The 24,515-nt window shown below is 44.8% G+C and overlaps 1 protein-coding gene across 1 annotated transcript in view; it reads left to right on the forward strand.

Annotated features, from left to right (window-relative positions):
* The window catches only part of SCN4B (sodium voltage-gated channel beta subunit 4), a 192,414-nt gene that overhangs the window by 127,917 nt on the left and 39,982 nt on the right, over positions 1 to 24,515 (forward strand). The window contains exons 3-4 of the mRNA XM_069614454.1: positions 3,520 to 3,748; positions 12,317 to 12,446. Coding sequence (XP_069470555.1) covers positions 3,520 to 3,748; positions 12,317 to 12,446 — 359 coding nt within the window. The remainder of the gene's footprint in view (positions 1 to 3,519; positions 3,749 to 12,316; positions 12,447 to 24,515) is intronic.

Here is a 24,515-nt window from a genome sequence, read left to right on the forward strand (position 1 = left end):
TTAAGGAGTATCGTATCTGGGGATTCCTTCGACTTAGTCTAAAATCTGCTGTCAAGGAAAAGCATACCTGCATAAAATGTCTTTCCCTAAAACTCAAAGGCTGTATCTCCAGCTGAAATTGTGTTGCCCCCAGCTCTTCGCCATCACTGGTCGGTGGGGAAAGCCGTCTACAGAGACGTCTTCTCCACATTGCTTATATCACCACCTGTCCCTGTATAACCCAATTCAAGCTCTTTTCTTTCCCCCCATATGTGCCGACCGCAGGAGAGTGTGGCTGATCCCAGCCCTTAGGTCAGGGGTCTGCAACCTGGGGCTCTCCAGATGTTTTGAACTACGACCCCCCATGATCCCTCACAAGTGACTATGATGGCAAGAGACGATGGGTATTATTATAGTCCAACACATATGGAGAGCCAAAGGCTGCAGACCTCTGCCTCAGGTGAACAGGCATAAGAACTGCTATGTGTAGGAGGTAGAAGGTCTCTAAGAGGACTGGGTTTTAAGAAAGGGAGGTTGACTTAGATTTGTGGGATGTGTTTATCCCATTTAGTTGTGTTTTCAATGCTGTATAATGTTGCACAACTGGATTTGAGTAATGGAATAATATTTTTGTTTTGTTTGTTATAAGACTTACTCTTGTATGTATACATTTCATTGCATAATGGGTAAACTGTATGTTTGTTGTTGTTGCAATGGCAATGCCTGCAAATAAAGTTTGTAGTCAATCATTAGTGGGCCAATGAAGGGAGTACCTCTGCTTCAGCAGTTCACTAGATTTTACTGAATCAAATTGGATGATTTGTATGACTCATAAGTGAACTCTAGATGTGTGCTGGGATGTGAGGAGGGCTTCTTCTTTACTTTTGCCAAATTACTTTTGAACTCTTTCCCTACTGATGCACTTCTTTGTTTATGTGTTTTTTAAATTAATTATAACCATTATTTGTTTTAAAGATGAAAGCTTAATTTCATGGATACAAATCACCATTATTTAACTGTTTGTTCATTGGTGTTTTAGAAGCCACCAACTGCGATCACAGTCACTTTCTTAGCACTTCCGAAAGCAAAATTTGTCACGGGAGGATAGCTCAAGGGCAACGTGCTCGCCTTGGAAGCAAGATGACACGGATCGACAGAGGTTCGAATAACGGGTCCGCGCTTGGAACCCTCTGAGTATTAAGCGCATTATAAATAACCAATCATATCATATCAAAAGGGAGGAGATGAGGGAGACATTCTGATCAGTTAAGTGCAAGGCAGGCCACAGGGACGAGAGCATATTGAGTAAATAAATAAGATGTTCTTTACCCGTAAGTGCAGGAACAAGCCATGGGAAGTGCGATAAATGTCACGCCGACAGATAGAAGTGCCTACTGCAAATGAAGAAAGAGATCCATAAGAGTCAAAGGGAGTTTAAGGCAAAGCTAGCAACTAGACAAGTCCTCAATCGAAGAGCCCAACCAAATGCCCTCCTACAGAGGAAGGGTTTCAGCCTCTTTTTGAAGTGCAAGTGGTTCTCCACAGATCTGTCGGATACAAAGTTCATTCCAGAGTGAGGCTCCGGCTATATCAAGAATTCTGCCACCTGGCTGCTCATTCTGGAAAGAAGCCGCCACCAATGACAGTGAGCCTGCTGAGCTAAGGAGCACGGAAGGAAGGTATTATTTCAGCTTCTATCTGAGGTAGACCAGGCCCTTGTTCCTAAAGGACGTGCAAATAGTGCAAACAACTTTGAAGGTGATACGTGCACTAACTGTGAGCCAATGCATGGAGATAAGAGCAAGTACAAGATGGTCCCTTGATTTGAGGCCTACAAATAGTCTGGCTGCTTTATTCACTATATTTTGAAATTGTTGGAGAAGATTATGTGGGAAGTTCAAGAAGAGACTATTTACAACCCTGGTGTGAGAGGACACTAGCAGATACCACCTGGATTCCGAGTCATTCTCTAGAGGGGTGACAGGTGTGCCTTAGCGCAAGGAGTTGAAAATTGAATGTTCTCGACAGTTCCTGTATATGTGTTACAGATGTTAGGCAGTTAGCAAGAACACATATTAAGTTCTTTGCCGATGAGGAAAGGGTGGTTGGATCCCCGGGAGTGAGTACGTAGATGACCAAAGTAGATGATGTCATCCTTCATAGCATTCAGGCTTTGATGGTGGTCAGGCCTTGACCTGTAGTAAACAATCAGGGATGTGGCGCAGGGCAGCTGGGGTATCATAGACATGGAATGCGATTTCTATGTCAGCATGGGCTTGAAAAGAGGCAGAGTGCAGCAAAGAGTAAGATATACATCAAATAGCCATAGCGAAAGGATGTAGGCTTGGGTGACTCTACAGGCTAGAGAAACAGATTTTGAGGTGAACGGGCCTGATCTGACTAGAATCTCCCTGCCTTCTGTAAGGGTGAGATGAACTCCATGGAAGAATGTGATATGCCAAAGGAGTATTCAACGTGGTCAAGGAGCGTGGCATGGTTGGCAGTATCAAAGGTTGCAGAGAGAGCCATGAGGTTGAGACGGGTCGGGGTATTAGCATCCAGTGATGTCAGGAGTTCTCTTCTCATGAAGAATAAGGTCAAATCTGTTCCCCTTCCAGGCCTGAAAGCTGATTATTGATCATGCAGGAGGTTGTGTGGCTCACCTTCTCAATGATGTTGCCATTAAATGGAGTGTTGGCAATTGGGCAATAGTTTTCTGTGATGTTAGGATCATCATTGACCTTCTTAAGTAGGGGTGTTGAGTGTTTTCTTCAAGGCTTGAAATAAGGTACCAGTTTCCAGAGAACTGTTATCCACAACTGTGGATGTTGGTGCCATGGTGCTGAAGTTGTCCTTGATAGTTTTGGATGGGCAGCGGACAATGTTGTCAGGTGAGGCTCTCATGTTTTTGACGAACAAAGCAAGATCTGACAGAGATACCAGGGTGACAGAAAGAAAGGAGAAATCTGGTCGATGGTCAATGGCTGGGAAAGCAGGTGATCTGATCAGGCTGGAGATGGTGGATCAATTGATAGCTTGCAATTGTTGCCAACAGAGGACATGTGGTAGAGCATTAGAGGCCATTGAGGAGCAAGCAAATTCCCAAGGCTTTGTGAGTTCAATGTTTATCCGGAATAGCTCTGCAGACCGGTTGGAAGACTGTGTAATCTGATGATGTAGACAAGCTTTCTTCTTCCGCAGGATAAATACCACTGTTATTACTCCCTGGTTTTTGCTATGACCTCCAGTGCCAGGGCGACCTGGAACGATCTCAGCACAGCCAGTCTAACATCTATTTTATGTCTCCCAACTTGATTAAGTTACATACAATGATAACATTTTACACCACTGATTATATCTTTCTGTGCTTCTCTCCTGTGTACTCATTCATCATCCGATTCTCTATGTCTTCACACCACATGTCAGTTGAATATTTATTTTCTCCGCTCTCCCTTCAGCTTATCTGTCTGGTTTTGTGTGTTTCGTTCTGCCTCTCCATGACTTTCTCTTCCTCACTGTGAACCACTCTTCTGTGTTCAGATCTATTCTGGGACCATTAAGAACAAGCAGTCCAATCCCAAGACCACGTTCAACCCAGATCCACAGATCGAGTTGGCCGCCAGCAACAACGTGAAGGACTACAACATCTCCATCATCGTGAGGAACGTCCAGTTCGAGAACGAGGGGAAGTACACCTGCTACGTAGTCAACCCCAAGGAGAAGGACGCCAAGCACAACGCCACCCTCCAGCTCATTGTGGTGGATAAATGTGAGCTCCCTCGATTCACATTGTGCTTTAACCCTTGCGCGATCTCAATGTCACCTGGCCTAGTAGGATCGCTGTCTCTGTCTTCCCTCTGTTTCCCCTCCCTTGCCTCGTCGCGCCTTGAAACACTTGTGTACAGGCACATTATAAAAGTCATATCATATCATATCTGGGTTGCTCAAATTTCTCAGTGCTCATTTTAAATGTTTGTTTCTTGTCATAATGACCTCTTTACATGCCTTACAACCATCTCATTGTTCCTTCATTCACTGTGCTTTTAAACCTCATCTGTGCTCTTCTTAAATTGCTGTCTGCTGGTCTTAAATCCCTCCATTAACACCATAAACACTCCATGGCATGTATGTTCCTCCTGAAGTCCCATAAGGAAGCATTGTAGGCTCTGCTCACTCCGGCACTTAAGTGAAGCACTCTTTGCACACCTAAAACTAATCTGTGGTGCTTAAACCTTGCTGGAGCAATTTCCCTCCTCCATATGCACTCCTTATAGCTCTCTGTGCTCTTTAAATCACCCCCAGGCTCTCTAACTCCTCTGTACTCTGCCCACACTCCTCTGTACCCACTACAACTCCTTGAAGCTCTTCTTAAGCCTTGTTCTGCAACCCAAACACATCCCTGCTCTCCTTAGACACCCCTATATGCTCTCCTCAAGACCCTGTTTTCTCTTCATGAACCCTTTATTTGGGTTTTAGGCCATTACTCATTTTCCTAAAATGAGACTTTCTGAATACGGACTTTCAAAGGTCGACTTTAGAAAGGCCGTCTTGCAATCAGAGCAGAAAAGAAGTTACCCAAAGGTCATGCATGGCTAATGTTCACACCTGCTCCCTGTTCCTCACCTCCATCGCTTTCCCATTTCCTTCCCTTTGAGTGGGGGGTCCTGACCCCACCCCCTTTCCAATCAAATGGATCCTGGAGGGATGAATCTCCCCACACTCACCAGTCCTGCTCATCGCCCACCTTCCCCCAAATTCCACACACCCCACTATGTTCCACCAACCACACTCTGAACCTCGGCCTCTCTCCCACTTTCCCATCTTTAGAAGTCACCTCTATTTATGCTGCTTTTGGCCACTCCGACCACTGTTCTACTTAAGCCGCCCTTTAGTCTCAATTTTATTTACGCTTTCTTTGGGCGTCTCCTTGTGCTCCTAAACGACTCCCTTTCCACATTGAACCCCAATGTTCAAAATGAAACTTCTAGGCCCCTTTGTCCATCCCTTGAAATGCCTTACTGTCCTCTCCGCTTGCCACAAAACATTATTTTTGTTCCTTAGACCCATATCTGACTGTCAACCCGCTCCCTGTGGTCCTTAAGTTTATCTACACGAGTCTTAAAAGAATCCCAGCACCCGAAATTCTTCTCTTGCCCATCAACTTTTAAACCCATGAAACCTCATTGAGCCCGTCTTTCTTTGCCGTGTCCCTGGCAAAGAAAAAAAGGAATGGGGGTGAGATGTGACAAAGTCTCTTTAATTTTTATCAAAGACTGTTCCCACATGCTGCAGTCAATGGAATGTTGTGTTAGTAATAGTGGCATGGAGCAGCATTGCGGAAACTGTCAATATTTGTTTTTCAAGTGCATTTTGCCGGAATTGGCCATCTGTGTTTCTGGACAGCGTGGACATTGGCATTCTTTTGCTATAGAGTTATTATGCATATCTGTTGTTCTGGGAAATATAGAAACTGACATTGTGGAAACTAGCAATATTTGTTACTCGGCCATGCAGAAACTGACATCTGTTTTACTGTGCAATGAGCTTAGTCTCCTCTGCAAAGTGACCTTAAGTGATTTATTAAAAACATTTATATAGAGCGCAATACCTCGGAGGGTCTCTGGCGCTTGTCATCAAACTGCCTAGTCGAAAGAAAGACTTTAGTGATTTACAAAAAGAAGAAAGACTCAAGGATGATCTAAGACCTTATCGAATTTTCATCCATTTTAGTTTCATGCATTCAAAAAGAATTTCTAACAAAGTTCCCTATAAGATCCCTTGGTGCAGGACCATCAACACTCCGGGTCCAAAAAGTGACCTTTAAGTACAGGAAGGTTTTGAGCCGCATAAAATGATCTTGTGTTTACACAACCACTGCTTATAATAAGCACTAACACATTTTATGAACATGATATCAGTTGGCAGAAGTGGGTGTTACTGCACTTCTATATTTTGAATGGACAACAATTTTGTGAGCTGCTACACACTGTGAATCGTGCGTCACTGCCAGATACGAATCAGTCATATAGTCCCAGAAAACCCACAATGTGCACCCACTCCATAAATTATTGTGCCAAAATTAATTTTTATTTTTATTTCTCAATAAATCAAAAAGTTTATTTCGGATTCAAAATCCATAAAACACATAAGACCAAACAATTACAAAAAATAAAACCAAACAATTACAAGAAATAAAATCCATTCCCTTGAAAGTATACACACGAAACTGCATTATACAACTTTAAACAACAGTCCAATAATAAAGTAACATATGTGATATAATACAATACTATCAATGTAGCGACAAAGTTTAAAACAAGTCTAAAAACGATGTGCCTTTTCACATTACAGCTCTGTTGGGTGCATTTCATCATCCCTCACCCTGTGCCCTCAATATCCTCTTTCTAAAATACATTGCTCTCTTCAGAAAGGAGAGCAGTGCCCATGCACCCAGAACAGAGCCTGCGCTCAGAAGAAATGAGATAGCCGCTTTACGTTGACGGATCTTGGTCTCCCCAAGAACTGGAATTATCGCTGCTCTCCGCATCCCAATATACCCCGGACAGAACAATAACAAATTCACCAAGTCTTCTTTATTGTGTCCGCACACTGGGCATGCCGCGTAGTCCGGATAACCTTTCCAGTTCACTGTATTCCCCCGCAGCAGGAGGCAATCAAACCGCACCCGTGTGATTAGCCAGCGATCTTTTTTATACGAGCTCCAAATCAAATAGGGTTGGATCTCATGTGGCCGACTAATCATTACATGAAGATTAGCCAAATTATTTTCATACTCAGAGAGCGTTCTCTTCCTAGTAAACACTTCTCCCAGAGCAGATTTGTGACAATTCACTTCAATTTTTGTTAAAAGGGCAGCTGGAGGAAAAAGAATACTTAAATTGGCCTCTCCCAGGATTTTATCTATATAGTCAAGCCAAGGAATTCTTTGCCACCCCACCTTACCCAATACAGATCTAATAATGAAATGGCAAAGAGAGGCATGTACATTCGCCCACAAAACCGAACCCAAAAAAAAAATCTGGCCAACGCCTGCTGATCCTCCTGGAATTCCAGGCCCAATTCTCTGTGAATTGATAAACATGCTATAAACATGCTGAGGAGTTAGGGAGCCCCAAAAGTCTCCTTAAAAATGGATTCTCTTCAGCTTGCAACTCATCAGTCTTCTGGAAACCCCATATCAAGGATAATCTAAGACCTTATTGAATTTTCATCCATGTTAGTTTCACGCATTCTGAAACAATTTCCAACAAAGTTTCCTATAAGTTCCCTTGGTGCAGGACCATCAACACTTCGGGTCCAAAAAGTGACCTTTAAGTACTGCCAGGTTTTGAGCCGCATAAAATGATCTTGTGTTTACACAACCACTGCTTACAATAAGCACTAACAAATTTTATGAACATGATATCAGTTGGCAGAAGTGGTTGTTACTGCACTTCTATATTTTGAATGGACAACAGTTTTGTGAGCTGCTACGCACTGTGAATCATACGTCACTGCCAGATACGAATCAGTCATATAGTCCCAGAAAACTCACAATGTGCACCCACTCCGTAAATTATTGTTCAGACACAATATGTGTGCCAAAATTATTTTTTATTTTTATTTCTATTTTACCAACATGTTACATGCTTATATGGTGCTTTTTCAAGGCCCATAACCAATGCTCCAGATAACATTTTGACGTAGGAGTATTTGACTCCCCATTTGTTAAATTTGGGAGCAAAATAATTCTTTAGGGAGTAAAAGATTTGTCTGACTCCCCCTAGGAGTATTTAATAAGCAAGAACAAATGTTTTATCTTTGAAACCGAAATATTTTGTAATAAATATTTGTTTGAACCTAATTATTCCTACAGATTAAAAGATACATTTTGACCTCTTCAGATCAGCTACTAATAATACTAGAGTTTTGACCTGTTTTTACTACTGGTCCAAACATATCCATGGACCTGTGTGGATGAAAGTAGGCAACATGCTCCTATGTGCCTGTTTCCTATTTTATGTTGGGAGCATTTGTACTCCCTACTTTTATTTTTTGGGAGTATTTCACCATTTTTAGGGAGTAAAAGTCGCCGGCACCCCTTATCTGCCTGTAACAGAAGCATATTTAAATCATAGCACTGTTTTGTTTAATCGACTATCATCAGACATTTATTACCTGCAAACACCCAACTGACATCACACTTCTCTATTTAATGTATCTCTAATACATGTTTTTACCACGTTTATTGCTCATTTAGACTTCATATCAGTATGATAGCTGTGAAGAAAAACGTGTTGCTTTTATCACTGACCCTTAACTTCAAACACTTAATATTTAGTTTGTGTCATTTTACAGAAACATTTCTTTAAATTGTGAGGAGCATACCCTGGTTTCCCGTTCAAAATCCCAAGTGTTGCTGGATTTCTAAAATGGTGGTTAAGACGCTAGATATAGAAAAAAGACTGTATTCTGTATTGTTTTAAAGGCCTGTGACAATTGGCCCAGTCACTTCATAGGTCATACAGGATTAAAGGGTGTAAAATAGGAACAATGTGTCATGCTGACTTTACAGAGCATAAAGAGACATTTTACGTTAAAGCCAGCCGAGGAAGGCTTGGGAGCGTTTTCTCTGGGCTGGCCTTGGCTGGTCCACAATGGGCGATGGGCAGGCGGGGCACCTGGTCACCCGTTATGGAGGAGCTGCCCCTGCTCTTATGGGACATTGTAGGAAACATTGAGCAATGGGGACTCCTTGTTCCCATTGAGGGGACATTTCCTGCATTCAAATACAGATATTCCTTTTGTCTCTAAATACTGTCATTGTTCTACTTGATGATGCCTAATTGCGTTGGAGAGTTCCATGTTATTCTGATGGCGGCTGCAACGGCGTACATTTTCTCCAGCGTTGTTGCTGCATCCCGTACTGAGTTCACAAGTCTGAAGTGACGTTTTGCTGACCCGGAGTACTAATTACAACAGCGGTTTACATTGGGTTTGGATAATTTTTATTTATTTTTGCTGTCGATTCACAAGTTTGAAAGGATGTGTCCAAGTATTACTTTTGAAGGATTGTTGCGCTCCCTGGTGAACTAGTTAATCTGCCTTATTGATTATCAAGAGGGGGCGTTGGCAATTAAAGATTTTAGTATTGTCAGGTTCTTTTATGTACAAGTAATGTCAAAGAATTTGCATATTATTAGAGAATTGAATGCAAACGTTTTCAGGTCTCTGCGATACGATTACTAGCGGTTACATGTCTTTATACCAAAATATTTCATAAAGAATGAACATATATCGAATATTTTCTAACTAAAAGTTTTATAGAGAATGCACTTTTTGTTCTTTTTTTTGGGGGGTCCCACACCAAACCCTTTACCCCACCCGTAAATGCATTCTCTATGTAGCACATATAGCATATAACACACTAACCAAAAAAGCTCAAAACTTTCTACATACTTATCTCGCTCAAAAACTAACACAACCACCTCTCGCACCGCAAGCCGCATGCACTTCACCACACCGCTACAACACATAAACTGCACCAACAGCCCACGAGGACTGACATCGCTCCGATACTCGCACCAAAAGCTCAGCACACGGTGTATACCGAGTTGAAGCTGCCAACAGAACACCACTCCTCTCACTATCCGACTCCCTCTCCACCCTACTAACCCATCCCACCTTCTCGTTTGCAGATCCGCCAGAGCGCCTGGGGACCAACTCCGTTGGTGAGGGTGCGCGGTACAAATATCTTTAACATTTAACATTTAACAATAAAATGTTTTAGTATAAAATATTCGATATATGTTCATTCTTTATAAAATATTCGATATAAACACTGCATGCCTTACAAGCTTTACATTTTCATACCATAGTAACATTGCAGAGTTAATGGTTCTCGGGATCGTATGCATGTGTTCTTGTTGTCGCCGCAAAGGCTTTTAGGGGTGCTTTTAGGGGTGTTACGCATTCATACTATAAAATAAGTATTTCAGAGTTCATCTTACTTTATGTATTTGAATGGAGAAGCCATCGCCAAAGGTTTTCCTTACAGTATTGCATTCAGAATATTTGTTATGCATTTGGTCTTTGCACACTCTTCATTGCTATAATGTGTTGCTTGTATCTTCACCTGGTTAGAGAGTTTGAAAATGAATTGGAAATTATATTCGACTTTAATTCTTGGTATCCAGTGAAAATGTTGACAGTAAAAATGTTGTCCGTGAAAATGACATTAAAATAGCTCTGCAGTGAAAAGGCTGCAAAACAAAATGTGGTTAGACAATACAGCTGAAAAGACGCTGAAAGTGTAGAGCTGCTAGGGTAATTGTTAGGGTTAAGGAGGGTTTGTGGGCTTGTGATTGCCTGGTTTAATGTTAAAATTGTGGTTCCGGTAAGGATAGCGGTAAGGGTTAGAGTAAAGACTTTGGTTAGAATTAGGGTAAGAGTTAGGGTCAGAGTGGATGCTGCAGGGCTGATGATGTTGGGGTTTGCTTAGTCGTTAAGGTAGATTAACCCCTTAAGTGCCCAGGACGAGTATGCTCGTCCTTTTTGCATAGACTTGCACAATAGCCTGGCACTTAAATTGTCAGGGTAAGTGTTAGGGGATGGGTTATGGTAAGGCTAGGGCTGGGGTTAATAGAGTAATGGTTCGGGTAAGTGATAAAGAAAGGGATGGGGAAGCTCGGGAGGGATAGAGATGTTGGCACAGGATAAGGGTTAGGATAGACCTAGTGGTTAGAGCAAAGTAAGCATTTGGGTAAGCGTTAAGAGTTGCATTTAGGGTAAGGTTAGGATTAGAGCAAGGGTTTGGGTTACGGCGAGGGCTATGTCATCTGTGGCAAGCTGGTGATGAGGTTGGAATTAGGTTCACTGATCATTTTCCATTGATTTCGTATTGAGTAACATGCAAAGAAAATGCTTTAGGGTTCTGAAGGGTTGTTCAGGGTAGTAATGGGAATCAGGGGAAGGTTTGGGAACAGTGTTAAAATGATTGTGGAGGTTTTACTAAAGGTTTGGGTCACTCTTAGGGTCACAGCCTTTTACTTTTGTGTATTTTAAAATAGCTATTTTGGCAACTTTATTCCTGGCAAGCTTTACACACTTTGCATTGATTGTATTGAATGACTATAGTTTTGAGAACGACTTTTTGCTTGCTATATTTTCATATGACTACATTTGCTGGGGACATTATCACATAGGACCTCTATCTTTAATTCTTTCCTGAGGCTTCATGCAAATTTCTCTTTCCTGGTGCACATTACCTGATTGGTTTGTGCTATTGTGCTACTTCTACTCTGAGAAATGCTGTTATTGCATTTACATTGGTTGCCAGTGTGTGCGGATACAAGTTGGCAGGTGTGTAATCCCAAGGTGTTTGATGAGTGGGTGAAAATCTCATATTGGCTGACTCAAATCGGTGAAGGTCCTTTTGGTTTTGGAGGCGAGACTAGGAGGAGGGACTAGGATGAGGGTTTTAACAGAGGTTTGAGCAGGTGTGGGGGTTTTAGTACAAAGTTTCCCTAATGGAAGGATGTGTTGGGGAAATTCCAGACCGCCCTGTTATGAGGCGACACAACTGTCGTCTGCCAGGTTCTGGAAAACAGTGTAAAGTAAATGATAGGTTATTTATAACACGCTTAATACCCTGGGGTTTCTAAGCACGGACCCAGGGATCGAACCTGTGGTGCTCCGTGTCGTCTTGCTTCCAAGGTGAGCACGAAAGTAAACAAAAGACCCAACCCATGCTGTCCCGGTTCCAACATCCACTGGCTCGGGGTAGTACCCAGACCCTTAGGTCACAAGACAGGGGACTTTGTTGCAATGAGCTAGACAAATTCACATTACATTATTTCACTTGACACCTATTTGGTCAATTGTACAAAGCTTCATTACAATACTTGAAGCTCTTTCCACCCCCTAGGACCTCCGCACTCTAAAGACCACCCTCCTAGAGTCCCTGAGATCCTACTGGCATCCCTAAAGCCATGCACTGTATCGCTTGAAGCCCACTTAGCACTCCAAAGGCACCATGCTACAATACCAGAAGCCCTTTCTGGCCCCAAAGTCCCTGCACCATGACATCTAAACTTCCTGCAGCGCTCCAAAGACCCCTTCTTATTATACTTGAGTCCCTTCCTACACAACCTGAAGCCCTTTTTGCGCTCCAAGAGCATGCACCATAATACCTGGACCCTGCATGGCCCTCCATAGAGCCCTCTGTACCTGTTTCCCTTTGGGCATCCCCAGCAGCCCTCTTCTTGATGATGTGCTGGAATGTACCTGTCTGAGCTCTGCTAACCTCTGCTCCCTGCGCTTCTCTCCCTCTCCGCAGTCGTGGTGGTGGATAACACGCTGACGGTGATCATCGCCGGATCCATCGGCGGCCTCATCGGCCTTCTCATCCTCATCTTCATCTTGAAGAAGATCATCCTCTTCGCCATCCAAAAGAGCCGTGAGAAGAAGTGAGTGGGGGTCAACCTCTTGTCCTGAAAGCTATACTGATCTCCTTCGAGACCCAGCAGGGGGCCCGGGACTACAGACCTTGCTGAGCACTGCATGATCCATCCTCCTCTAGAGATCAGCGAATACCCTGTCACCATCCCTGCTGTCCATTCACAGAGTGTGCTCCACCTGCAGGCGGAGGCAACACACTGCAATCTGATCACAGCACTGTACCGCGCGCTGGCCCCTTCAGGACATCAGACAAAACAGCACTGTTTCGCAGTGCATCATCCCCATGGCATTGGAACAGAGCATGGACTGCAGTATGCCATCTTCATGTCATCAAAAAACACAGCACTCTACTGCAGTGCATCATCTTCATGACATCAATACACGGCACTGTACTGCAGTGTTCCGCCTTCATGACATCTGAACACAGCACTGCAGTGCATCATCCTCCTGGCATTGGAACACGGCACTGCACTGCAGTGTGCCACCTGCATAATATCTGAACACAACACTGTACTGCAGTGTATCATCCTCGTGGCATTGGAACACAGCATTGAACTGCAGTATGTCATCGTTCCGTCATCAGAAAACACAGCACTCTACTGCAGTGCATCATCTTCATGACATCAGTACATGGCACTGTACTGCAGTGCGCCACCTGCATGACATCTGAACACATCACTGTATTCCAGTGCGTCATCCTCATGGCATTGGAACCGAGCACTGTAATGCAGTGTGCCACCTTCATGACACCTGAAAACACCACTGCAGTGCGTCATCCTCCTGGCATTGCTACCCAGCACTGTACTGCAGTGTTCCGTCTTCATGACATCTGAACACAGCACTGCAATGCATCATCCTCGTGGCATTGAAACACAGCATTGAACTGCAGTATGTTATCTTCCCGTCATCAGAAAGCACAGCACTGTACTGCAGTGCATCACCTTCATGGCATCAGAACACATCACTGTACTGCTGGAGCACAGCACTGTACTGCAGTGTGCCACCTTCATGACATCTGGACACAGCATTGTACTGCACTGCATAATCTTCGTTGCATGAGAACACGGCACTATACTGCAGTGTGCCATCTTCATGACATTGTAACACAGCACTGCATTGAAGTGCCAATCTTCATGGAATAGGAACACAGCACTGTACTGCAATATGCAGTCTTCATCAACAAGGAAAAAAACAGCTCTGTACCTTATTATGTATTTTTCTTGACATCATAACACAACACTCTACTGCAGTGTGTCACATTCACAACATGTGAACACAACACTGTTCTGCAGTATGCCATTTTCACGACATCTGAACGCAGCCCTGTACTGCAGTGTCTCATCACCACTGCATCAGAGCACAACAGTGTACATCATTGTGACACCTAGATTACCATCAGAATGAAGGGCTGATCAGCCTTACCACACATGAGAACCAAGTGCTGTTCTTCAGCACATCGCTTACACTACCACCAAAGAACTGCTAAGCGATACCCTCACAATCAAGCACAGTATTGCAGTGACTCATCTTTATAGCATTGTGGCATCGTCACCCCATCAGAACACATCACAGTATTGCAATGTGCCATCAGAAGAAAGCACTGTACTGCCGGGTGACACTTACATTACCTGCTACTGCAGGGTGACTGGGTCATCACTTTTCATCATTATAATAATGCACTGCACTTCAATGTGACATAGTCCTGGCGGCATAGCAGAGCAACACTTTGACAAATCAACTTCCGGTGCACCAGTGCTCCAGGGATGAATATCGGTTTCTAAACCATCAATCAGCACCTCACCTCTCATACACCAGAAGGGATCCGAACAGATTGGAAACACAAGCAAATTATAAACCTCCTTGTCCAATATTGGTAACGTGGACGGAATGTCAGGCTTATCTCCAAAAAGTCGTGGATCGTTGGTTAGTTGCAACACAGCGAAAATACAACTATTACCCAATGATAAAAGGGACTGTCCAGTCAAGGTTGTATACAAATATCTACTTTATTATTATTTACAACAGATAGTTCTAGCACACTACAAAATACAACCCACCCTGTAAAGGAATGCAGAGGACAGACAGTCTGAAGAAGGAAAAGGGATGCACTCTGGATACTGACAGGCGGGTTGTTGGTAAAGTAATTAATCGCAATAGTTCAAGGATACTTGGATTCAGCACAAAGGGAGGAATGGGTTGTAAAATAGAACTAGGGGCCTTCGGAGAAAGACCAGAGAGACAGAACCACAATGTACCTTGTGCTTGTAGAAGTTCTTGGTTCTCGACAGGGTGGAGTCTGTTTCGGACAGCCTTGCAGCTGCTGCGACAGAACTCAAGACGTGCTGCGGGTATCAGGCGGCAGGCAGTTCGGCTAGTGAGGCTGGATGGACGGCTGCAGGCTGGCCTCCACAGCGGAACAGGGTCAGGAATCATCTCAGTGCTGATTGGCAGGTCTGAAGCACTCGTTGAGGCGTCTCGGATGACTTTAGCGACTGTGGCGTAATAATAGTCAGCAGTGCAGTCGGTTGCAGCTTGAGGTTCTTGACTGGCTCGTAAATGTCCTTTAAGATGGACGCTGGTTGATGCTTGTTGATACACGGCTCCTAGCTTCTTCACTGGGGTCGTGCCTTCCTATAAAGCGGACAGCCCAAAGTTGAGGAGAGTGTTGCTTTGGTTCAGAGACTCTCTGGCACTTCTCACCTAGGAAGCTTGCTTGCAGAGCCTCGAAGGGCATGCTGTGTGCTGGCTGGGTACTGGTTCTGGAGCTGCTGGAGGGTCCTCTGGATTAAGTATCTCCCTTTGTTCCCTGGCAGATGTTAAGGAGAGGGATCTTGCTTCCCTCTTTGAAAATTCTGGTCTTCTTCATTTGCGGAAGCTGTAAGGCAGACTGTACCTTCAACCAGGTTCCAAATTAGTTCTTCTTGTTGCTCCTTGCAAAGTCTTCAGATGATCTGCCCAAAAGAGGGGCTCAGCCCTCTTTTATAGCCAAATTGGCCACAATGATATGATATGATATTTATATCGCGCCCATACACAAGTGTTTCAAGGCGCGAAAAAATGATTGTTGTAGGCTAAGCCTACATTAATGAACCAATCCTGGGTCCGCACCAACAATCTCCTGTATGCCTGAGGTCAGAACCAGAGTGCTTTGCAACAGAAAATGTAAAGGGGTGAAAACATGTAATACTAAGTCCCACCCACTGTCCTGTCTGTTGTGAATCAAAGGGTCTCTCTGGTTAATTGGGCTCTCTGTCATTCCTGATTAAAGCGGCAGGTCTCCCTTCAAGCTGCAGTGAGAACAGGCTTTCTGTTTCCTGCTAATCACATTCTTGTATCTTCTGAATGGGGTCCTCCTACAGGGGTTGCCTACTGAAAACACATTGTCCCAGACATGACAGCTCACTGTCATTGATAGTTTAGGGCGGGAGCTGGCTTCAGGTTGACACAGTGCATATGAAAGGGGTGTTGGGGTTTCATGTCTCCTTTGTTTTAGCCTTGGCAGCGAGGCCCCACGTGGGCCTGTTTGGAATACACTCTATTAGTATTTAATTATGTCAATTGCTGCCACCATCTGCAGAGGGTAACCAAATGGACAGGGTGGATTCATGGATCCTTTGATAGTTAATTAGGCTGGCCATGGCAGGAGGAAGGGTTTGGCCCTCACCCTTTTGAGATGCATCATGTACTCCACCTGTCAGATCCCAACTAAATATGACGCCCAGAGTACACGGGTCTATGTGTATGTCATGCGGTGAGCATAAGAAAATGTGTGCAGATTAGCTCCACACAATTTTCAGAGGTTGATCTACTAGCATTCAGTTTCATATAACCTGTCAGAAAAGCCCAGGGGAGCGCACACCCACTGTGCGGATGATCGAATTCCTCACGGACACCTTTCATGCCATTTGAATAAAGCATTGGACTGCATTCACTGGATCATCATGAGTACAGCTCACCTCGCTGGCGTGACAGCTTCATGACACAGTCATCAGACTAAAGCACTGCTGCAGTGGGGCACCTTCTGCCGTACAATTTTACACCGTCATGGCAGTACTGCAGTGTGACACCTTTGTGGCATCAAAATAAAGCACTGTCCTACCGTGTGAGACCTGCATGGCATCGGAGCACAGAACTGCCCTGACCTCTGGCCCCTTCACAGCAGGATCATCATTATAAGCATCTCACTGTTGTGGGAAATTAATAGTACAATCATCAGAATAAAGCAGTTCCGCAGTGGGACACCATTATGCCAGTGCTGCAGTGTGATACCTTCAAAGCATCATCACCATCAGTACTATAGCGTGACACCAACATTGCATTAGAGTAAAGCACTGCACTATAGTTGGAGACTTTCAGGGCATCGCTATTAGGCCACGAGCCACAAGGCTTTCCAGATGGCAGAGGGGCGATATACAAGACCACTTTACATTACGCTGTTAGAAAGTGTGGTGCCGTCCCCACACTGTAATGCAGTGATACACCATCACCACAATGAAGTTCTGTACTACTACAAAAGAGCTCTGCCGTGCCAACATGTGATCACTATAGTCTGCGCACCATCAAGCCACCATTTTCACCATCACCTGTATCACACACGGTATCATTCACACAGTCACCATGAACTTTATCCCCCACAGTTTCACCATCACCTGTATCACGCACGGTATCATTCACACAGTCACCATGAACTCTATCCCTTACAGCTCCACCATCACCTGTATCACGCACGGTATCATTCACGCAGTCACCATGAACTCTTATCACCCACAGTTTCACCATCACCTGTATCACGCACGGTATCGTTCAGACAGTCAGCATGAACCATATCACTCACTGCTTCTCCATCTCCTGTATCCATCAGCTGTATCACGCACGGTATCGTTCACACAGTCACCATGAACTCTATCACCCACAGCTCCACCATCACCTGTATCACGCACGGTATCGTTCACACAGTCACCATGAACTCTTATCACTCACAGCTTCACCATCACCTGTATCACGCACGGTATCGTTCAGACAGTCACCATGAACTCTAGCACTCACAGCTTCACCATCACCTGTATCACGCATGGTATCATTCACACAGTCACCATGAACTCTAGCAATCACAGCTTCACCATCACCTGTATCACGCACGGTATTGTTCACACAGTCACCATGAAGTCTAGCACTCACAGCTTCACCATCACCTGTATCACGCATGGTATCGTTCACACAGTCACCATGAACTCCAGCACTCACAGCTTCACCATCACCTGTATCACGCATGGTATCATTCACACAGTGACCATTAACTCTATCCCTAAGAGCTCCACCATCACCTGTATCACGCACGGTATTGTTCACACTATCACCATGTACTCTAGCACTCACAGCTCCACCATCACCTGTATCACGCACGGTACCATTCACACAGTCACCATAAACTCTTATCACTCACAGCTTCACCATCACCTGTATCACGCACGGTATCGTTCACACAGTCACCATGAACTCTAGCCCTCACAGCTTCACCATCACCTGTATCACGCACGTTATCGTTCACACAGTGACCATGAACTCTATCACCCGCAGCTCCACCATCACCTGTATCACGCACGGTACCATTCACACAGTCACCATCAACTCTTATCACTCACAGCTTCACCATCACCTGTATCACGCACAGTATCCTTCACACAGTCACCATGAACTCTAGCACTCACAGCTTCACCATCACCTGTATCACGCACGGTATCATTCACACAGTCACCATGAACTCTCACACTCACAGCTTCACCATCACCTGTATCACGCACGTTATCGTTCACACAGTGACCATGAACTCTATCACCCGCAGCTCCACCATCACCTGTATCACGCACGGTACCATTCACACAGTCACCATCAACTCTTATCACTCACAGCTTCACCATCACCTGTATCACGCACAGTATCCTTCACACAGTCACCATGAACTCTAGCACTCACAGCTTCACCATCACCTGTATCACGCACGGTATCATTCACACAGTCACCATGAACTCTCACACTCACAGCTTCACCATCACCTGTATCACGCACGGTATCATTCACACAGTCACCATGAACTCTATCCCTCAGAGCTCCACCATCACCTGTATCACGCACGGTATCGTTCACACAGTCACCATGAACTCTATCACCCGCAGCTCCACCATCACCTGTATCACACACAGTATTGTTCACACAGTCACCATCAACTCTTATCACTCACAGCTTCAACATCACCTGTATCACGCATGGTATCGTTCACACAGTCACCATGAACTCTAGCACTCACAGCTTCACCATCACCTCTATCACGCACAGTATCGTTCACACAGTCATCATGAACTCTAGCACTCACAGCTTCACCATCACCTGTATCACGCACGGTATCATTCACACAGTCACCATGAACTCTAGCACTCACAGCTTCACCATCACCTGTATCACACACGGTATCGTTCACACAGTCACCATGAACTGTAGCACTCACAGCTTCACCATCACCTGTATCACGCACGGTATTGTTCACACAGTCACCATGAACTCTAGCACTCACAGCTTCACCATCACCTGTATCACGCACGTTATCGTTCACACAGTTCCCATGAACTCTAGCACTCACAGCTTCACCATCACCTGTATCACGCACGGTATCGTTCACACAGTCCCCATGAACTCTAGCACTCACAGCTTCACCATCACCTGTATCACGCACGGTATCGTTCACACAGTCACCATGAACTGTAGCACTCACAGCTTCACCATCACCTGTATCACGCACGGTATCGTTCACACAGTCACCATGAACTGTAGCACTCACAGCTTCACCATCACCTGTATCACGCACGGTATTGTTCACACAGTCACCATGAACTCTATCACCCGCAGCTCCACCATCACCTGTATCACGCACAGTATTGTTCACACAGTCACCATCAACTCTTATCACTCACAGCTTCACCATCACCTGTATCACGCATGGTATCGTTCACACAGTCACCATGAACTCTAGCACTCACAGCTTCACCATCACCTCTATCACGCACGGTATCATTCACACAGTCACCATGAACTCTAGCACTCACAGCTTCACCATCACCTGTATCACGCACGGTATCGTTCACACAGTCACCATGAACTCTAGCACTCACAGCTCCACCATCACCTGTATCACGCACAGTATTGTTCACACAGTCACCATCAACTCTTATCACTCACAGCTTCACCATCACCTGTATCACGCATGGTATCGTTCACACAGTCACCATGAACTCTAGCACTCACAGCTTCACCATCACCTGTATCACGCACGGTATTTTTCACACAGTCACCATGAACTCTAGCACTCACAGCTTCACCATCACCTGTATCACGCACGGTATCGTTCACACAGTCCCCATGAACTCTAGCACTCACAGCTTCACCATCACCTGTATCACGCACAGTATCGTTCACACAGTCCCCATGAACTCTAGCACTCACAGCTTCACCATCACCTGTATCACGCACGGTATCGTTCACACAGTCCCCATGAACTGTAGCACTCACAGCTTCACCATCACCTGTATCACGCACGGTATCGTTCACACAGTCACCATGAACTGTAGCACTCACAGCTTCACCATCACCTGTATCACGCACGGTATCGTTCACACAGTCACCATGAACTGTAGCAGTCACAGCTTCACCATCACCTGTATCACGCATGGTATTGTTCACACAGTCACCATGAACTGTAGCACTCACAGCTTCACCATCACCTGTATCACGCACGGTATTGTTCACACAGTCACCATGAACTGTAGCACTCACAGCTTCACCATCACCTGTATCACGCACGGTATTGTTCAGACAGTCACCATGAACTGTAGCACTCACAGCTTCACCATCACCTGTATCACGCACTGTATTGTTCACACAGTCACCATGAACTCTAGCACTCACAGCTTTACCATCACCTGTATCACGCACGGTATCGTTCACACAGTCACCATGAACTCTAGCACTCACAGCTTCACCATCACCTGTATCGCGCACGGTATCGTTCACACAGTCACCATGAACTCTAGCACTCACAGCTTCACCATCACCTGTATCACGCATGGTATTGTTCACAGAGCCACCATGAACTGTAGCACTCACAGCTTCACCATCACCTGTATCACGCACGGTATCGTTCACACAGTCATCATGAACTCCAGCACTCACAGCTTCACCATCACCTGTATCACGCACGGTATCATTCACACAGACCATCAACTCTATCCCTAAGAGCTCCACCATCACCTGTATCACGCACGGTATTGTTCACACAGTCACCATGAACTGTAGCACTCACAGCTTGCACGAGCTGGTTCACACAGTCACCATCAACTCCATCACCTGTATCATGAGGGGTATCGCTCAAACCGTCCCCATCGACTCTGTCACAGCAGTAGCAGGCAATCATTCAGCAAGGGCTGACTGTGAGAGTCCAGGCTCGCAACAGGTAGTGGGCAGGACCCAGCCCACTGATAGAGTAGCCTCTGTGTTTATTTGGCACCAAAACCGATAGCTTTGTATGCCGGTGAGCTTTCGTGGCCCTGCGAGGAGACACGTGACAAGATTGCCCTGCCAACAAACTCCTAGATGAATCGTTGGTTGGAAACAAAATGGATGCCTGTGTTGTGAATGCCTATGGAGATATCCTATTTAAGAGTTATGTAAAATGTACCGTGTTTTTAATCTAGGCTTGGGCCTGCAAGTTGTGGGCACCAGATGTTTTTGTTTTTTATACTACCACAGCCCCAGTCAGGCTAATCAATGTGAGGGATCATGGGTGTCGTAGTCCAAAATATCTGGAGATCTGCAGGTTGAAGACCCGATTCAGGGATAATAATAATAATAGGTTTCCTAGAGTATGTCCTAGTTTTAAAGTGCTTGGTAACAGATCTTCCAATTGGCAGTATTATTAGCCACAATTGTGATAGATAAGTTAGGGATAGTGAGCATACAAGGTTTCCCAGATCATGCAATTTGCTTAAGCAGGGAATATTGGCAAATAACTTTTTCTTTTCAATACATGATGGTGTGCTCCGAGACCCCCAACCGGCCCATAGAGTCGGGGTTTGCGCAGAAGCACTTGAAGACAAGATAGCAGCACATGTGAGATGGATGGGGGTGCAGATATATACTTCAACACCAATCAATAAGGACAACTCAACTGTTTGGCAAAGAGAGTCCGTTTAATGACAAGTACAAAAAACGGGGAGTTATGAATATCAGCAATGGCGCAATCTTCCTTCTCACTTCAACTCCAACGATCTTCACAAAAATCATAGCATTTATACTGAAAACTCTCATCATTGACGTGTAACACTCAAAAGTGTAACACGCGCAATTCTATTGGTTCGGAAAAGGTAACTTTAATATAGGTACTATATCTGTATATGGTAGCGGAGTGAGGGGATTGGGTAAACACTGTCAGGTGGGCATCTAAGCCCTTCCTTCAAAACAACTAGTGCAGACGTCACTAACTGTACGACGTCTCATTGGTTCTACTAACCACAGGACCCTAGATTATTTGGTCCATTGTGATCGGTTTGGCACCAAACCCAGGAATACTTTTCCACTTTGCTTAGCAGCACGCAGAATGTTCGGCCAGGTGCGGGGTGCCCCTTAGTTACCCGGCCTTCCTCCAATTGTTGTTACAATCAATCATCACTTTAGTAGCCATGTGTCAATTATTTCACTGTGGTTGGCCTCGGGACTGCATCTTCTGTCTGGAAAAGTTTAGATATCTTCACCTGGCCTGGTGCCATGCGTAGGTGTGAGTCCTCGCTTCTTCTTGCTCGGCTGGTCACGTGATTCGGGCACTGTGAATTTGCCTCTTTTCCATCAATTTGTGTATTTGATTCTCGTTTCACCCACCACCTGCCTTCGTCTTCTTATCTCGACCTTTCAGAGGCAGGATATTCTATTCTTAGTTTCAATTAAATCTAGCTACTGTTCGTCTCTTCTATTGGTACGACCTTGGCTTTCCTGGCACAAGTTGTCTCTGTTGAGTTTCATTTCAGCCGTCTCTTATAGATTTTGCTAAATATGAAGGTTTTTCTCGTGTGGCCTTTAGTAACCTGGGTTGATTCTCCTTCTCATGCAAAATGGAAATACACTTATATAATGTGCTTCGTTTGAGGTAGATTATGTATAGTGGTGCTTGCTGCACTATCTTTCTACTAAGCATAGCAAGCCGCACGGTTTCCTTAGCTTTCTTGCGGTTCCAAACATATGTACAGGTGTAAACTGGTTGACTATCTTCACCATGCTCATGCCTTAAGCTTCTTATGTTTGACATCGTCCTTTCACTTTAGGTTCAAGATATCCTTTATTCATGGCATTTTGTCTCTTTTTATCATTCTCAGGTTGTTATATCTTCTATATGTGAGTCAGTCCAGGTTCTTGTGACATCACCGTTCGTCTTCCATTAAGAGACAATCTTCATTTCGTTTAATTTGTTGATCTGGCCTTCTCAATGGGTACTTTACTGTCCAGGGTTTCCTTGGTCCTGGTACTTCAATAGGAGCTGTTCTTCTGATAGGTACTGGGCAGAGCCCCACTGCGGCTCTCTGCTGGTTTATTTGCTCATCATACGTTACAGATTTCGGTGTGAACGTTCCTGGTACTTCGAAATGGGCAGTTGGAATGCAGGCTTTTCTTGGGACCTCTTCTACAATGACATCATCTCAGTTGCCGCACTAAATAAGGTTTGTCCGAAGGACCAAAAAGCAGTGTAGTTGTGCCCATGATTACTCATTATAATGCCCTCTGGATGTTTTGTACTGCAACTCCCATGATTCCTCACTACTGGCAGTCAACACTGGAGATCATGGGAGTTGAAGTCCAAGGAGACATTACCTTTACTTTATGTGATCATAGCATGTTTTGATTGGCATGCTAAGCACACCACTGAAAGGTGCCACTTAGTTTTGACCCACCAGGCATTGTGCCAGGTTCACGTGTCAGCATGTTCCCATAGTGAACTGTAAACATGGGTGAGGCAGGAGGCGGCAGCAAAATACACCCACACAAAAACACAAAATTTATATACAGCACATGCAAACACATTCACACACACATTGTCTTACAGAAACGTTGCACTGGTGAAAGTGCAATGAGCTCAAGGGGAAAAATTGCCCACGTGCAAAAAACATATTCTTTCAATGCATTTTTCCATGAGGGCAACATTCTTGCTAGTGCCAGGGCAAACACTGCCCTGGTGCAAGAATCCGTTTTTTGCACTATGGCAATGTTGCCCCACTAGTAATTGGCCTTGCAGCAGCGCCGAGCTTCTGTCATAGCGCCATTCATTGCATGATTGACAAAGAAAAATCAGCCCTGGGGTGCGAGGAGCCCCAGTACCACTTTCTGTCTAGCTTTGAAAGACCGCAAAACACAAACCGGAAGACGAGGCGAGGAATGGGCAACATGGGGCTACATGGAAAAGTGAAGATCTGCATGGAAATAAAATGATGAAACCTACGACATCTCTGCAGCATTTACTGTTGATGTGGCAGCGCATCAGTGTAAAATCTGTATTGCACGCAAATTCAGAGAGGTACCAGTGTACCGTTCTACAGCTCCAGGTAGTTCACATAGGCCTGACGGAACAATGAGATGTTTCCGTTTTCTGCCGTTTGCATTAAGTGTGCCTGACTCTGTAATGGCGGCTGTTGGTGAAGGTATTGTTGCTTTTATCCGAATATGATTGATTTTGCCCTGATCCCATCTTAGCATTCTCAGAACTCACCCCAGCCCCTCACCATGAATATTGGTGTAGCAGCGACCTGGCCACCCCCACTTACCTTCGCATTGGATAAAATGCACAGACGCCTTCTAAACACTTCTGGCGAATTTCCCAAACCTTGGACTTCGTTTCCCTGAGGACGTTCACCTACAGCACTGGGAAAAGGAACTATACAAATGACACATTACATTACATAGGATGCCCCCAGCGATGTGTACTGGCAAAGCTCTGCAAATGTTGCTATCATGGGAACTCCGTACTGGAATGCCAAGACTTATGCATT

This window comes from Ambystoma mexicanum, chromosome 9, assembly GCF_040938575.1.
Source record: "Ambystoma mexicanum isolate Mex_15411 chromosome 9, UKY_AmexF1_1, whole genome shotgun sequence".
NCBI classification, from domain to species: Eukaryota; Metazoa; Chordata; class Amphibia; order Caudata; family Ambystomatidae; genus Ambystoma; species Ambystoma mexicanum.